The sequence below is a fragment of the Rana temporaria genome (genome assembly GCF_905171775.1).
Source record: "Rana temporaria chromosome 2 unlocalized genomic scaffold, aRanTem1.1 chr2bb, whole genome shotgun sequence".
NCBI classification, from domain to species: Eukaryota; Metazoa; Chordata; class Amphibia; order Anura; family Ranidae; genus Rana; species Rana temporaria.
In genome coordinates, this window is record NW_024404407.1 from 22,292 (window position 1) to 39,337 (window position 17,046).

A 17,046-nucleotide genomic window follows, 5' to 3' on the forward strand; every position below is an offset into this window, starting at 1 on the left:
CATCACTAGAAGGATATCGTTTTCGAATTTTAAAATTCTGAATTTTTGAATTTCTGATTTTTAAATTTTGAATTTCAAAATTTTGAATTTTCGAAATGTATGGTTTTAAAATTTAAAAAAAAATCTCGAATTTCCGAAACTTTCGAATGAAAATTTGAAAGTTTCGGAAATTCGAGATTTTTTTTTAAATTTTAAAATCATAAATTTCGAAAATTCAAAATGTGAAACATTTCGAAAATTGGGATTTAGAAAATTCAGAAATTCAAAAATACATTTCCGAATTTTGAGATTTTAGGATTTCCGAATTTTTGAATTTTCAAAATCCCAAAATTTGAAAGTTTCGGAAATTCAAAAATTCAAGATTTTTTTTAAAATTTTAAAATCATAAATTTCGAAAATTCAAAAATCCTAAATTTTGAAATAAAAAAAATTCTAAATTTGAAAATCAGAAATTCGAAAATTCAGAATTTAAAAATTCCTAACCAATTAATGACTGAGGACGTACCCCGTATGCCCCACAGGACACAATGCCCATGGGATTTTATAGAAGTTTGAGAATTTTTTTTAAATTTTAAAATCATAAATTTCGAAAATTAAAAAATTCAAAATGTGAAACATTTCGAAAATTGGGATTTCGAAAATTCTGAAATTCAAAAATTCTTACATTTCCGAATTTTGGGATTTTCGGATTTCCGAATTTCTGAATTTTCGAAATCCCAATTTTCGAAACGTGAAAATTCGAAAGTTTCGGAAATTCGAGAATTTTTTTTACATTTTAAAATCATAAATAAATCATAAATAAAAAAATTTCGAAATTTGAAAATCAGAAATTCGAAAATTCAGAATTTGAAAATTCGAAAAAAATGTAAAATTCTAAATTTCGGAATTAACGAATTTATCAAAATACGTTAAAAAACGAATTCGGAAATAAATGAATTGCACATGTTTAGCTTTCATCTTTAAATAAAAAAAAACTTTAAAGGAGCTTCCCTAACCTCCGGGAGTCATTTAGAGCCCATCAAAGTTTTCCAAACCACCAAAATACCTAAAAGGGACGAAGCAATACAAACCTGAAAAAAACAAAACAAAAACCAACTGTACGGATAAAATGTTAATGAACTCGTCGTACCCCCCGATTCCGTACTACAGGGGGCGACGTCACCATTTTTCCAACAAGATTCCGGGGAACTCCGAGCAACCAAACTTTTGCAAGATGGTGCCGGATCGTCTTACCACGAGATCTAAGCTACTCGGCATTCTTTGGGATCTTGCTAGAAAAAGGACGACGTCGTCTAAGCCAAGGAGTAAGGTTAGTTTATTGAACCTTCCTTTCTCAATTTTGCTCCTCCTAGTGGCCAGTAGAGAGTCACCTGTTGGATAGTGGAACAGGGGGAGGGGCTAAGTCGAAGCTGAAGGTTTCGGCTGAATTTAGGCTTCGTCTATCAAGCATCTCCAGGCTACATAACTTGCAGCCCTGCTTTAAAGAACAATCTGAGTCTGAGAAACTTTAGTACAAGACAGGTCCACTTTAAAAGGGTAAAACTCCCTCTCTATGCCCGTAGGGGGTGTTTTATCAAAGAGGAGTGACCTCTTACTGACAAGGTTAGTGGAGGAAATGAACGTCTTCAGCTATTTGTCCCTTATCTCCTTTACATGCTTGGCCAGGACCCCTCAGGGGCGGGCATTACAGAAGGGTCGGACTGCCCCTGCTCTGGACTCAGATCGACTTGCTCTTTTTTTTTTTTTTTAGGCGACTTGTTACAATTACCCGTCTCATTATCAGTAGTAAAAGGGAGCCAGATGGGCTATGGAAACAGTGGACTGTCCCTTGAAGGCGGGAGGTAGTTATATATATATATATAACAAATCTCAGTGGGATGATCCTCCTGGGCGGGGCTGAGAGAATATCATCTTAAAGGGAGCTTATCCTTATCCATGGCCGCGGTCAGAGGTTTTTGCCCCTCGAATGTCTAAGCCTGAAATGTCATTTGAGGCGAGAGGAGGTTGGCAGTGCTGATCCTTTGACCGGTCGGAACACGAAGAGCGTGGACGGCGGTACAGGCAAGGGGGGCTCCGCGTCGTAGACTGGCGTGACAAACATGGCACGGCACAGAGACCACCTTGGAGGAGTTGACACTATAAGATCTCTCCCCCCCCCCCTCGGCCAGGGGGAGAAAATTGCGCAACGTGCGTTCATAACAAGTGATCGTTATTCATCGGTCACCGAGCCGTTGAGTCCCTTTGTGTCGGTGCAGCCGTTGAGTTTATAGTCGTCGTCCATGCTCTCCTGGATGTCGTACTCCTCGTCCAAAAAGTCCAACGAGTTGTTACTGGGCAGGCCCCTGATGGTGAACTTGTTCGAAACTCGCATCCACTTGACGCGGTTGGCCGCCACGATTTCGTAGAGCTCAGCCGACTGCGGGAACAGCTCTTTCAACACCCTGCAAAAAGGAGAGAACGCCGGTCAGAGGCTTGGAGTCAGTAGGGTTGTCCTGCTACCAGGGCCGCTGATAAAGGGGGTAGCAACAGGGAAGGGCCACCAAGTTTTCTATGGAGATCAATGGCTCAACTATCGGTCCCTCCCCTTAAGCCAGGGTGCAATCCTGGACTCTGACCTCTCCTTCCACCCCCACATCATCCAATCATCTGGCCACTCGGTGTCCTCCACCCCAATCTGCCAATCCCTCCACTGACCTCCTCCTCCTTCTCTACTAATCCCTCCACTGACCTCCTCCTTCTCTACAAATCCCTCTACTGACCTCCTCCTTCTCCTTCTCTATGAATCCCTCCACTGACCTCCTCCTCCTTCTCTACTAATCCCTCCACTGACCTCCTCCTTCTCTACTAATCCCTCCACTGACCTCCTTCTTCTCTACGAATCCCTCCACTGACCTCCTCCTCCTTCTCTACTAATCCCTCCACTGACCTCCACCCCCTTCTCTACTAATCCCTCCACTGACCTCCTCCTCCTTCTCTACTAATCCCTCCACTGACCTCCTCCTCCTTCTCTACTAATCCCTCCACTGAACTCCTCCTCCTCCTTCTCTACTAATCCCTCCACTGACCTCCTCCTCCTTCTCTACTAATCCCTCCACTGACCTCCTTCTTCTCTACTAATCCCTCCACTGACCTCCTTCTCTACTAATCCCTCCACTGACCAGTATCCTCCACCCCTCCTTGCCCAACCCTCACTGGACTCTGATTAGTGTCCTCCACCCCTCCCTGCCAAACCCTCCACTGGCCTCTGCTCAGTGTCCTCAAACCCTCCTTTCCCAACACTCACTGGACTGTGCTCAGTGTCCTCCACTCCTCCCTGTCAATCCCTCCACTGGCCTCTGCTCAGTGTCCTCCACCCTTCTTTGCCAAACCCCCCTCTAGCGTGTCTTTCACCCCTCTCTGCCAATTCCTCCACTCAGTGTTCTCCGCCCCTCTCTGCCAACCCTTCCACTGGCCTTTACTTAGTGTCCTCCATCCTTCTCTACTAATAAATGCACTGACTTTCACCCCTATCTGCCAATCCCTCCACTGGCCTTCACTTAGTGTTCTCCACCCCTCTCTGCTGCTACCTCCCCTGGCCTCTGCTCAGGGTCCACCCCCCCTCCTCCTGCCAACCCCTCCAATGGCCTCTGCTCAGTATCTTCCACCCCTCTCTGCCAATCCCTCCCCCAGTGTTCTCCACCCACCTCTGGCAGTCTCTCCATTGATCTCCACCTCTCACTGCCATTCCCTCCACTGGCATCCACTCAGTGTCCTCCACCCCGCTCTGCCAATCCATCCTATGGTCTTTGCTCAGTTTTTTCCACCCCTTTCTGCCATTCCCTCCGCTGGCCTTCACTAAGTGTCACCCAACCCTCTGCCAATCCCTCCATTGACCTCCACTCAATGTCTCCCACCCCTCCCTACCAATCCCTCCACTGGCCTCCACTCGATGTGCTCCAGCCTTCTCTACCAATAAATCTACTGTCCTCCACCCCTATCTGCCAATCCTTCTACTTGTTTCTGCTCAGTGTCCTCCACCCCTCTCTGCTAATCCTTCTACTAGTTTCTGCTCAGTGTCCTCCACCCCTCTCTGCCAATCCTTCCACTCATCTCCGCTCAGTGTCCACCACCCCTCTCTGCCAATCCTTCCACTCATCTCTGCTCAGTGTCCTCCACCCCCTCTCTGCCAATCCTTCCACTCACCTCCGCTCAGTGTCCTCCACCCCCTCTGCCAATCCTTCCACTCACCTCCGCTCAGTGTCCACCACCACTCTCTGCCAATCCTTCCACTCACCTCCGCTCAGTGTCCTCCACCCCCTCTGCCAATCCTTCCACTCACCTCCGCTCAGTGTCCACCACCCCTCTCTGCCAATCCTTCTACACACCTCCGCTCAGTGTCCCACACCCCTTTCTGCCAATCCCTCCATTCACCTCCGCTCAGTGTCCGCCACCCCTCTCTGCCAATCCTTCCACTCACCTCCACACAGTGTCCACCACCCCTCTCTGCTCAGTGTCCTCCACCCCTCTCTGCCAATCCCTCCACTCATCTCCGCTCAGTGTCCTCCACCCCTCTCTGCCAATCCTTCCACTCACCTCCACTCAGTGTCCACCACCCCTCTCTGCCAATCCTTCCACTCACCTCAGCTTAGTGTCCTCCACCCCTCTCTGCCAATCCTTCCACTCACCTCCGCCCAGTGTCCTCCACCCCTCTCTGCCAATCCTTACACTCACCTCCGCTTAGTGTCCTCCACCCCTCTCTGCCAATCCTTCCACTCACCTCCGCTCAGTGTCCACCACCCCTTTCTGCCAATCCCACCACTGGCTGCAGTGTCCTCCACACCTCACTGCCATTCCCTCCACTCAGTGTCCTCCACCCCTCTCCACCGATCGCCCCTCTGGCCTCCACAACTCTCTGCCATTCCCTCCACTGGCCTTCGCTTAGTGTCCTCCACCCCTCTCTTCTAAGCCCTCTTCTGACTTCCCATGACCCAATGCATACAATTTAAAATGCTAACAACATTATTATTATAAAGGATTTATATAGTGCCAACAGTTTACGCAGCGCTTTACAATATAAAAGGGAGACAATACAGTTACAATACAATAAAATACAAGAGGATTAGGAGGGCCCTGCTCAAAAGAGCTTACAACAACATTCAAAGCCATCCACACCTCTGCACCCAGCTACATCACTAACCTCTTCTTCAGATATCACGCAAACCGTCCTCTCCACCTACCTTGTCACCTGCTACCATGCTCACCTCAAGGACTTCTCCAGAGCCTCTGCCATCCTCTGGAACTCCCTACCTCAACCTGTCTATTTCCTACTCTATCTGCCTTTACAAGATCTCTGAAAACTGTTCTCTCCTGGGAGGCCTATACCGGCCTCCACCTAACAGCTGAACAATTACTTTCTCTATCAGCATACGGCGATTACCTTTTGTATCACTGGCCCCTATTTTAGATTGTAAGCTCTCAGTAGTAGGACCCTCCTAACCCTCTTTTATTGAATTTGACTGCAGCTGCACTGTCTCCCTTTATATTGTAAAGAGCTGCACAAACTGTTGGCACTATATAAATCCGAATCTAAATAAATCTATACGTCTGCATTGCGGTTTTATAAGTATCGATTTGATACTTCTTAACTGAATGTGTATAAAAAAAAGTATATAACAGCGCTTATTGCAAGATCTCTCCCTAATTACCAAGCCATTATATTTATGTAAATAAGTGACTTACTGTCATCAAATCAATAATACCTAAATATATATATATATAAAAAAAAAACAAGCCCCTCCCCGTGCGTTTCATCATAATGGTGTCTTCAAGAATGCCCCTTAAAGCGACATTAAAGCTTCATTTAAAATAAATAAACAAACGTGTTGTACTTACCTGCTCCGTGTAATGGTTTTGCATAGAGCAGCCCAGATCCTCTTCTTCTGGGTTCCCCGCCTGTGCTCCAGGCTCGTCCTCCTCAGCAAGTGCCCCAATGGAAAGCTGCTATCCATGCGTGCTCGCTACCGAGCCACCCTGTCTGCATCTATTGACACAGAGCTGGCGGCTTGGCCCCGCCCCAGGTTCGCTCGGCACATAATTTAATTGACAGCCCATGGGGGCACCCATGCGTGCTCATTCCAGAGCTGCCCTGTCTGTGTCTATTGACACAAAGGGAGCGACTTGTCCTCACCCCTGCTTATTCGGCACAGCATTTGATTGACAGCAGGGGGAGCCAATGCTATCAATCCACCCAGGGAGGAGGGAGACAGCCACTGCTCTCACGCACATCGCTGGATTGGATCAGGTTCAGGTAAGTGTGTGTGTGGGGGGGGGGTGTTTGGGACTTTGTAGCACAGATGTTTTTTTTTCACCTGAAAGGGGTTGTAAAGGTTCACCTTAATGCATCCTATTCATTAAAGGTGAAAAAAACATCCGACGATTACCCCCCATCCCCCCGTTTTACTTACCTGAGTCCTGGAAAGTCCCTTGTTGCGAACGCGCTGGATCTTTTCCGGGGTTTCTTAGCTCTTCATTGGATAAATTGATAGCAGCGCAGCCATAGGCTCCCACTGCTGTCAATCAAATCCAATGATGCGGGTGCCGGGGCAGAGTCCTGCACTCGGCGGCTATGGACGCCGAATCCAGGACACGGGAGTGCGCCCGCAAGGTAACCCTCTTTGAAGAGCGCTTCCCAGAGAGGAGGTTATCTTATCTGAAGCGGGGAGGAGGCGATGGACCCCAGAAGACGGCATTCGGGGCCACTCTGTGCAAAACGAGCTGCACAGTGGAGGTAAGTATAACATGTTTGTTATTTATTTATTTATTTTTAAATATAACCTTTACAACCACTTTAAGGCTTTAGAACCACTTTAACACATCATTATGACGAAACACGTAGGACGGGGCTTGAGTTGATTTTTTTATATATATATTTAAGCATTATTGGTTTGATGACAGTAAGTCAAGAGATAAGACAAGAGTCAAGAGATCTTGTGGTAAGTGCTGTTAGATACTTTAAAAAAAATATATAATGCTGTATAAATCCAGTATACTGATAGAAATAATCACACCGTTGAAAACCCTAATCTCCATTTTACTGAATTCCCCAATCACGACACAGTTTGTACATCAGGTGAGATCGGTGACGGTGCTTATGATGGCGAAGGGCCATGTCGCAGCTTCACTCACTTGTAGATGGGCATGGCGATGTGTTCCATGAAGCTGATCTGGAGTTCCGGGATGTAGGCCTTCTCACGGTCCATCATCTCGCTGGGCCGGTTCCCCATGGCTTTCTCCTGCACGGTGATGAGAGTCAATCACTATACAATGACCATGGGAGGAGACGTCACGTCCAATGCTGAGTGGAGGAAGTGTGTGCGTTTGTAGGCTGGATAGAAACCATACCTGCCTTTTGTGTTAGGTGGAGACCATAGGCGTGCGCACAGGGTGTGCCAAGGCACACCCCAATCACCCTATGCTGCACAGATTCCCCATACCGCCCTGGCCCCCAGGTGGGATCCCCCCAGTGGGATGTTTTAGGATGAGTGGGGAAGGGGCTGGTAGATATGTGATTTACTGGCCCCTTCCCTTTCTGAGTGAACACAGTGAGTGATCGGTAGTGTGTGTTTGAGCTTTGGGGTGCACACCCTAATCCAATAGGCTGCACACACTTATGGCGGAGACCCTTATCTATGGGGGGTTTAGTCAGAGTCTTGCCGTTTTGGATGGAGATAGTGCCTGTTCTTGGGATCCGTGTCCCTTTCTGCGTTGGGTGGAGTCAGTGTAACTTCCTATCCTGGTTGGGACAGTGCCATGTGTCTTAGATTGGGTGGAGTGTACCGTCCTATCCTGGTTGGGACAGTGCCGTGTGTCTTAGTTGGGGAGGAATTTACCGTCCTATCCTGGTTGGGACAGTGCCGTGTGTCTTAGTTTTGGTGGAGTGTACCGTCCTATCCTGGTTGGGACAGTGCCGTGTGTCTTAGTTTGGGAGGAATGTACCGTCCTATCCTGGTTGGGACAGTGCCGTGTGTCTTAGTTGGGGTGGAGTGTACCGTCCTATCCTGGTTGGGAAAAGTGCCGTGTGTCTTAGTTTGGGTGGAGTGTACCGTCCTATCCTGGTTGGGACAGTGCCGTGTGTCTTAGTTTGGGTGCAGTGTACCATCCTATCCTGGTTGGGACAGTGCCGTGTATCTTAGTTTGGGTGGAGTGTACCGTCCTTTCCTGGTTGGAACAGTGCCGTGTGTCTTAGTTTGGGTGGAGTGTACCGTCCTATCCTGGTTGGGACAGTGCCGTGTATCTTAGTTTGGGTGGAGTGTACCGTCCTTTCCTGGTTGGAACAGTGCCGTGTGTCTTAGTTTGGGTGGAGTGTACCGTCCTATCCTGGTTGGGACAGTGCCGTGTGTCTTAGTTTGGGTGCAGTGTACCATCCTATCCTGGTTGGAACAGTGCCGTGTGTCTTAGTTTGGGTGCAGTGTACCATCCTATCCTGGTTGGGACAGTGCCGTGTGTCTTAGTTTGGGTGGAGTGTACCGTCCTATCCTGGTTGGGACAGTGCCGTGTGTCTTAGTTTGGGTGGAGTGTACCGTCCTATCCTGGTTGGGACAGTGCCGTGTGTCCTAGTTTGGGTGGAGTGTACCGTCCTATCCTGGTTGGGACAGTGCCGTGTGTCTTAGTTTGGGTGGAGTGTACCGTCCTATCCTGGTTGGGACAGTGCCGTGTGTCTTAGTTGGGGTGGAGTGTACCGTCCTATCCTGGTTGGGACAGTGCCGTGTGTCTTAGTTTGGGTGGAGTGTACCGTCCTATCCTGGTTGGGACAGTGCCGTGTGTCTTAGTTTGGGTGGAGTGTACCGTCCTATCCTGGTTGGGACAGTGCCGTGTGTCCTAGTTTGGGTGGAGTGTACCGTCCTATCCTGGTTGGGACAGTGCCGTGTGTCTTAGTTTGGGTGGAGTCAGTGTAGCGTCCTATCCTGGTTGGGACAGTGCCGTGTGTCTTAGTTTGGGTGGAGTGTACCGTCCTATCCTGGTTGGAACAGTGCCGTGTGTCTTAGTTGGGGTGGAGTGTACCGTCCTATACTGGATGGGACAGTGCCGTGTGTCTTAGTTTGGGTGGAGTGTACCACCCTATTCTGGTTGGGACAGTGCTGTGTGTCTTAGTTGGGGTGGAGTGTACCGTCCTATCCTGGTTGGGACAGTGCCGTGTGTCTTAGTTTGGGTGAAGTGTACCATCCTTTCCTGGTTGGAACAGTGCCGTGTGTCTTAGTTTGGGTGGAGTGTACCGTCCTATCCTGGTTGGGACAGTGCCGTGTGTCTTAGTTTGGGTGCAGTGTACCATCCTATCCTGGTTGGAACAGTGCCGTGTGTCTTAGTTTGGGTGGAGTGTACCGTCCTATCCTGGTTGGGACAGTGCCGTGTGTCTTAGTTTGGGTGCAGTGTACCATCCTATCCTGGTTGGGACAGTGCTGTGTGTCTTAGTTTGGGTGGAGTGTACCATCCTATCCTGGTTGGGACAGTGCCGTGTGTCTTAGTTTGGGTGGAGTGTACCGTCCTATCCTGGTTGGGACAGTGCCGTGTGTCTTAGTTTGGGTGGAGTGTACCGTCCTATCCTGGTTGGGACAGTGCCGTGTGTCCTAGTTTGGGTGGAGTGTACCGTCCTATCCTGGTTGGGACAGTGCCGTGTGTCTTAGTTTGGGTGGAGTGTACCGTCCTATCCTGGTTGGGACAGTGCTGTGTGTCTTAGTTTGGGTGGAGTGTACCGTCCTATCCTGGTTGGGACAGTGCCGTGTGTCCTAGTTTGGGTGGAGTGTACCGTCCTATCCTGGTTGGGACAGTGCCGTGTGTCTTAGTTTGGGTGGAGTGTACCGTCCTATCCTGGTTGGGACAGTGCCGTGTGTCTTAGTTTGGGTGGAGTGTACCGTCCTATCCTGGTTGGGACAGTGCCGTGTGTCTTAGTTTGGGTGGAATGTACCGTCCTATCCTGGTTGGGACAGTGCCGTGTGTCTTAGTTTGGGTGGAATGTAACGTCCTATCCTGGTTGGGACAGTGCCGTGTGTCTTAGTTTGGGTGGAGTGTACCGTCCTATCCTGGTTGGGACAGTGCCGTGTGTCTTAGTTGGGGTGGAGACAAAGGCCCAAATTCACAGAGTGTAGGCGCACATTACGCCGCCGTAGAGTAACCACGTACGCCAACGCAGCGCAGAGAGGCAAGCATGGAATTCAGCAAGCCAGTGCTCCCAATGCTGCGCCAGTGTGGCGTGGGTTTCAAAGGCGCAGGCCGGTGATCTGCCGATATAGTTCCGGCTGTGGTGAAAGTTCCTGCGCAGGCGCAATCTGATCTGCCGATATGGTTCCGGCTAACGAGAAAGTTCCTTTAAGGACTGCGCAGGCGCAAACTTGCCGACGGAAATCTCCGAACCTCGGCCGGCATCCAGGGCGACGTGGATTTCGAGGAAAGTAGCCAGTCGGCCTCCTGGCTCTTTTTTTAACATCCTCCAATCCACGGGGATGTTAAATAATGAGCCTGGATGCCGGGCGAGGTTCGGAGATTTCCGTCGGCAAGTTTGCGCCTGCGCAGTCCTTGAAGGAACTTTCCCGTTAGGGTAACCTTAAGGACAAGTCACCGGCGTAGGTGGGAATGGGCGTGACCCATGCAAATGAGGCGTGACCCCATGCAAATGATGGGCCGAGCGCCAGACAGATACGTATCACGAACTTCGCCGTGACGTGGACGCATTCCCCTGCGCCTGCTCACAACCAAGTCGGAACAACTGCCTAAACTACGCCGGATCACTGCGTACGCCGTGAACGTAACCTACGCCCAGCCAGACACACGTCCAACGTAAAATCCGCCGGCTTGTGTTCCCTGGTGCAGACCTGAGCATGTCTGCTGCTGGGTTGCACCTCCTTTATGGGGAATAACTTTACGCCGGACGTACAACTTACGCGCACCACTCGTAGCCTGCGTACGTTCGTGAATCGCCGTATTTCCCTCATTTGCATGTTTGAATGGCTAATCCATGGAAGCGGCACCATGCTGCACCCAGCCTAAATGTGCGCCCACCCTACGCCGGCGTAAGCAGGATACGTCGGCGGGGTGTAGCCTGGTTTTTAGGCGCATATCCGTTTGTGGGTCTGGCGCACAGATACGACGGCGCACATTTGCACTTACGTCGGTGTAACTTGTTATACGTCGGCGTAAGTGCTTTGTGAATCTGGGCCAATATGTCTTCCTTTCCTATTCTACTCAGAGACCCCCCCCCCCCTATCCTGGTTGGAGGTGCCATCTACTTCTCTTATGAGTGGAGTCGGGATGTGAAGACAGAACATTGGAGTGTGGTGTATTGTGTCCGTCGTACTCACCAGGTCTCCCTGAGAGAAGAATTCTTTGTAGATCAGCTCCTGGAATAGGGAACACACACACACGTCAGCCATGTTTTACCGATTAAAAACTCCCTTTAACCACTTCATTACTGGGCACTTAAACCCCCTTCGTGCCCAGACCAATTTTCAGCTTTCAGCGCTGACGCATTTTGAATGACAATTGCGCGGTCATACAACACTGTACCCAAATTATATTTTTATCATTTTTTCCCCACACATAGAGCTTTCTTTTGGTGGTATTTGATCATCTCTGCGATTTTAATTTTTTGCACTATAAACACAAAAAGACAGAAATTTAAAAAAAAAAAACACATTTTTTACTTTTTGTTATAATAATATCCCATTTAAAAAAAAATATATATAAATTTTTTTCCTCGGTTTAGGCCGATACGTATTCTTCTACATATTTTTGTTAAAAAAATCGCAATAAGCGTATATTGATCGGTTTGCGCAAAAGTTATAGCGTTTAGAAAATAGGGGATAGATTTATGATTTCTTTTTTATTTTACATTTTTTACTAGTAATGGCGGCGATCTGCGATTTTTTTTGTCAGGCTTGCGATATTGCGGCGGACGTATCGGACACTTTTGACACAAATTTGGGACCATTCACATTTATACAGCGATCAGTGCTATAAAAATGCACTAATTACTGTATAAATGTGACTGGCAGGGAAGGGGTTAACACTAGGGGGGTGAGGAAGGGGTTAAATGTGTATCCTGGGTGTGTTCTAACTGTGTGGGGGGAGGGGGGTGACTGGGGGAGGTGACCGATGCTGGGTCCCTATGTACAAGGGACACAGATCGGTCTCCTCTCCTCTGACAGGACGTGGAGCTCTGTGTTTACACCCCATCATTACACACAGAGCTCCACGTCCCTGCTATGTTACCGACGATCGCGTGTACCAGGCGGACATCGCAGCCACCAGGCACACGCATCGGCTTCCCAGCGATGCGCCGGGACAGTGTTTACCCGCTGCGCGCCCCCCAGCGGCGCGCGCGGGTAATGTAAACAATAGGACGTCTAAAGACGTCCACTCGGCACTTCAGGTCCGCGCTGCAGACGTCTTTTGACGATAGTGCGGATCTGTAGTGGTTAATTCGAATCGCAGTGATAAATTCCATCTGCAGTTCCTTCTGGAAAGCAAGCCCACTGCTTTTAATATTCAACATATAAACAGTCAGACAGAGTTCTAAGTCCTGTATATCACTACAGAACTCCGGGGGTTCGCTTGTCCCCCTTCTCACTGTATCCTTAGGGTGGAGGAGTGCAGAGTGTAGCAAGATGGCGGTGTTTTGTCACATTCGGCTACCCATCACAGTTTTAGCGTGCCGTTTTGACGTAAAAGTGTTGGAACGCATATGGCGGCGACGCACATGCGCAGTGAGAATTTTTTTCAGCGGAACGTCACTTCCCGAGCAATCCGTTGGACATGTGCACTGCCGAAAAATTTGTTGTTTTCGTTTTATTCTTTTTATTGCTTTTTTTCGAAATATTCGGAAATTCTAAAAATTCTGAATTTGGAAATGCGAAAATTTGCAAATTCGAAAATCCAATTTTCGAAATTTCCCATTTTCGAATTTTGCAATTTCGAATCTCGAATTTTCGAAATAGCAAGGGGGACCTAATAAAGGGGGTCCAACCCGATACTAGCAACGGGGACCTAATAAAGGGGGTCCAACCCGGGACTAGCAAGGAGGGCCTAATAAAGGGGGTCCAACCCGGGACTAGCAAGGTGGACATAATAAAGGGGGTCCAACCCGGGACTAGCAAGGGGGACCTAATAAAGGGGTTCCAACCCGCTACTAGCAAGGGGGACCTAATAAAGGAGGTCCAACCCGCTACTAGCAAGGGGGACCTAATAAAGGGGGTCCAACCCACTACTAGCAAGGGAGACCTAATAAAGGGGGTCCAACCCGATAGTAGCAAGGTGGACCTAATAAAGAAGGTCCAACCCACTACTAGCAAGGGGGACCTAATAAAGGGGGTCCAACCCGCTACTAGCAAGGGGGACCTAATAAGGGGGTCCAACCTGCTACTAGCAAGGGGGACCTAATAAAGTGGCCCATAAGTTTACTTCCTCTACAGATCAAAAATAAATAAATAAATCAAAGCGTCTTCCACTATATCAAACTTGCTATACACCAGCTGAAAGCTGACACCAGGCTTGCAGGGGGAGTGGCTGCTCTATGAGTCAATGGACAGGATAAGGAGGCGGGCACCACCATAATGTCACACGACTCCAGAGAGAACCTCCCCAGAACTCACCGCGATCTTCCTGGTGGTGGTCCAGCCTTTGGTTTGATCAGAGAGGTCACAGGAGGTCATGAGGAGGCAGATCAGGAGGTTGTGGTGGTGCTTGTTTTTGGGGTCGTATCCATCTGTGGAGGACATGGAACACGGAATGAATCAAACACATTCCCCTCCCTGTGATAGTTCCTTTCTTTTCCATCTTCTGAAGAAATATTACAGATGGCCAACACTAGGAAACTAGAAGTGACGTTGTGCTCATCACTTCCAGGGGCCGAAAAGCAAGGGGAGAGCAGCAAACGTATGTTCATTGATCTCCCTTCCATCTACCTGGCTGCAACCAACATGCCAGTCCACCGATGGGAGCGCAGAGCCTGGGAAACATGGTGGGGGTGTGCTGGGGGAAGGGAGAGGGGATAGATAGTGTTGATCTATTTCTCTAAAATACCAAAGAGTTTTATCATATAACCAGAAAAAAAAAAAATGTTATAACTGTACATGCCAAGATACCCTCAGAAAATGTCATCTCTTTGTAGCTATAGTTTTTGTCTCTCTGTACTTATGAAAGTTTAACAAAAGCTATTGGAAACAATTTTTTTCTGCGGTTTCCTTTTTCAACACTAGATGGGGATGTTGTCTAAGAAATCATTAGCGTGTATCTAAACCCAAGAACAGTCTAGAGATCTGGGCCCGGATTCACAAAGCACTTGCGCCGATGTATCTCGAGATACGCCGCGTAAGTGCAAATATGCGCCGTCGTATCTGTGCGCCGTGCCCACAAACTAAGATATGCCCGAAAATAGGCTTCATCCGACCGACGTAACTTGCCTACGCTGGCGTAGAGTGGGCGCATATTTACGCTGGGCGGGTAGTTAGGGTCTCTGTATACAACGTATATACACCTGTGGCTCTGATGATAGGCATTGTGGGGTGTGGGGAAATCTTGGGGGTAGTTAGTGTCTCGGTATACAACGTATATTCACCTGTGGCTCTGACGATTGGCATTGTGGGGCAATCTTGGGGGGGTAGTTTGGGTCTCAGTATACACCGTATATACACCTGTGGCTCTGATGATTGACATTGTGGGGTGTAGGGCAATCTTGAGGGTAGTTAGGGTCTCGGTATACAACGTATATACACCTGTGGCTTTGATGATTGGCATTGTGGGGTGTGGGGCAATCTTGGGGGTAGTTAGGGTCTCGGTATACAACGTATATACACCTGTGGCTCTGATGATTGGCATTGCGGGGTGTGGGGCAATCTTGGGGGTAGTTAGGGTCTCGGTATACAACGTATATACACCTGTGGCTTTGATGATTGGCATTGTGGGGTGTGGGGCAATCTTGGGGGGGCAGTTTGGGTCTCGGTATATACACCTGTGGCTTTGATGATTGGCATTGTGGGGTGTAGGGCAATCTTGGGGGTAGTTAGGGTCTCGGTATACAACGTATATACACCTGTGGCTCTGATGATTGGCATTGCGGGGTGTGGGGCAATCTTGGGGGTAGTTAGGGTCTCGGTATACAACGTATATACACCTGTGGCTTTGATGATTGGCATTGTGGGGCAATCTTGGGGGGCAGTTTGGGTCTCGGTATATACACCTGTGGCTCTGATGATTGGCATTGTGCTGCAATCTTGGGGGGGCAGTTTGGGTCTCGGTATATACACCTGTGGCTCTGATGATTGGCATTGTGGGGCAATCTTGGGGGGGGCAGTTTGGGTCTCGGTATATACACCTGTGGCTCTGATGATTGGCATTGTGGGGCAATCTTGGGGGGGGGGGCAGTTTGGGTCTCGGTATACACCGCACACACATTACTTGTTACCTTTCGCCATTTTCTGGAGTTCCTTGAAGATTCGTAGGTGGTGCGCCAGGTCGGTGGCCAGGATAATGTCCCTCATCAGATCCAGCATCCTCTGGTAATCCTGTACAGTATCAGGGAGGAAAGAAATGTTATTAATGACTAATTTCCCAGAATCCAGCGGGAGTGACCTGCATTGGATTCCGTCCCCCTGATATAAAGATTCAGAGCCGTCATACAAGAGGTTGAGGACAACATGAGGGCCGGCATCTGAGAGCAACTACGTTCTTGGATGATCTGGGATGGACCTGGGAGTAGAATCTTGAGGAGATTATAGATCTTGGGTTGATCTGCAGTTGATTTAAGATGGATCTGGGGTGGGGTGGAACTGGAATGGATCTAGGGTGGATCTGTGGTAGATTTTGGGTTGATCCAGGGTGGAACGAGGAAGATCTAGGGTGGATCTAAAGTAGACCCTGGAATTTCTGGGGTGTAACTGATATGGATCCATAGTGGAACTGGGCTGGATCTTGGTAGATGTTTGGTTTAAGGTGAAACTTGGATGGATCTAGGCTGGATCTGGGGTAGATCTTGGGTGGAACTGGGATGGATCTAGGCTGGATCTGGGGTAGATCTTGGGGGGAACTGGGATGGATCTAGGGTGGATCTGGAGTAGACTTTGGGTTTATCTGGGGTGGAACTGGGATGGATCTGGGGTAGATCTTTGGTTTACCTGTATCCAGGGTGAAACAGGGATGGATCTTTGGTTTATCTGTGGTGGAACTGGGATATATCTAGGGTGGATCTGAGGTGAATTTTAGGTTTATCTGGGGTGGAACTGGGTTGGATATAGGGTTGATCTGGAGTAGATCTTGGGTTTATCTGTAGTGGAATTGGGTGGGTCTACAGGAGATCTTAGGTTTATCTGGTATGGAACTGGGATAGTTCTAGGGTGGATCTGGGTTAGATTTTGGGGTTCTCCATGGTGGAACTGGGATGGATCTAGGGTAGATCTAAAGTGGATCTTAGGTTTATCTGGGGTGGAACTGGGATGGATCTAGGGTAGATATAAAGTAGATCTTAGATTTATCTGGGATGGATGTAGGGTGGATCTAAAGTAGATCTTAGATTTATCTGGGGTGGAACTGGGGTGGATCTAGGCTGGATCTAGGAAAGATCTTGGGTTTATCTGTGGTGAAACTGGAATGAATCTAGAGTGGAGCTGGAGTAGATCTTGCGTTTATCTGGGATAGATCTAGGGTGGATCTAGGGTGACCTTAGGTGAAACTAGGATGGATCTAGACTAAATCTGGAGTAGATCTGGGGTTTATCCAAGGTGAAACTGGGATGGATCTAGAGTGGATCTGGGGTAGAGCTTGGGTATATCAGTGGTGATTGGTGAAACTGGAATGGATCTGAAGTAAATCTTAGGTTTATCTGTAGTGGAACTGGGATGGATCTTGGGTGGATCTGGTGTAGATCATGGGTTTATAAGGGAACTGGGATGGATCTAGCGTGGATCTGGAGTAGATCATGGTTTTATAAGGGAACTGGGATGGATCTAGCGTGGATCTGGAGTAGATCATGGGTTTATAAGGGAACTGGGATGGATCTAGCATGGATCTGGAGTAGATCATGGG

At 48.6% G+C, this 17,046-nt stretch overlaps 1 protein-coding gene across 1 annotated transcript in view; it reads right to left on the reverse strand.

Moving 5' to 3' along the window:
• Window positions 1–1,524: 1,524 nt before the first annotated feature.
• The window catches only part of LOC120921542 (cGMP-dependent 3',5'-cyclic phosphodiesterase-like), a gene marked incomplete at its 5' end in the record, with an annotated part of 126,698 nt that continues 111,176 nt past the window's right edge, over window positions 1,525–17,046 (reverse strand). The window contains 5 exons of the mRNA XM_040334041.1: window positions 1,525–2,441; window positions 7,165–7,271; window positions 11,331–11,369; window positions 13,620–13,732; window positions 15,431–15,530. Of these exons, the coding sequence (XP_040189975.1) occupies window positions 2,210–2,441; window positions 7,165–7,271; window positions 11,331–11,369; window positions 13,620–13,732; window positions 15,431–15,530 (591 nt within the window). The remainder of the gene's footprint in view (window positions 2,442–7,164; window positions 7,272–11,330; window positions 11,370–13,619; window positions 13,733–15,430; window positions 15,531–17,046) is intronic.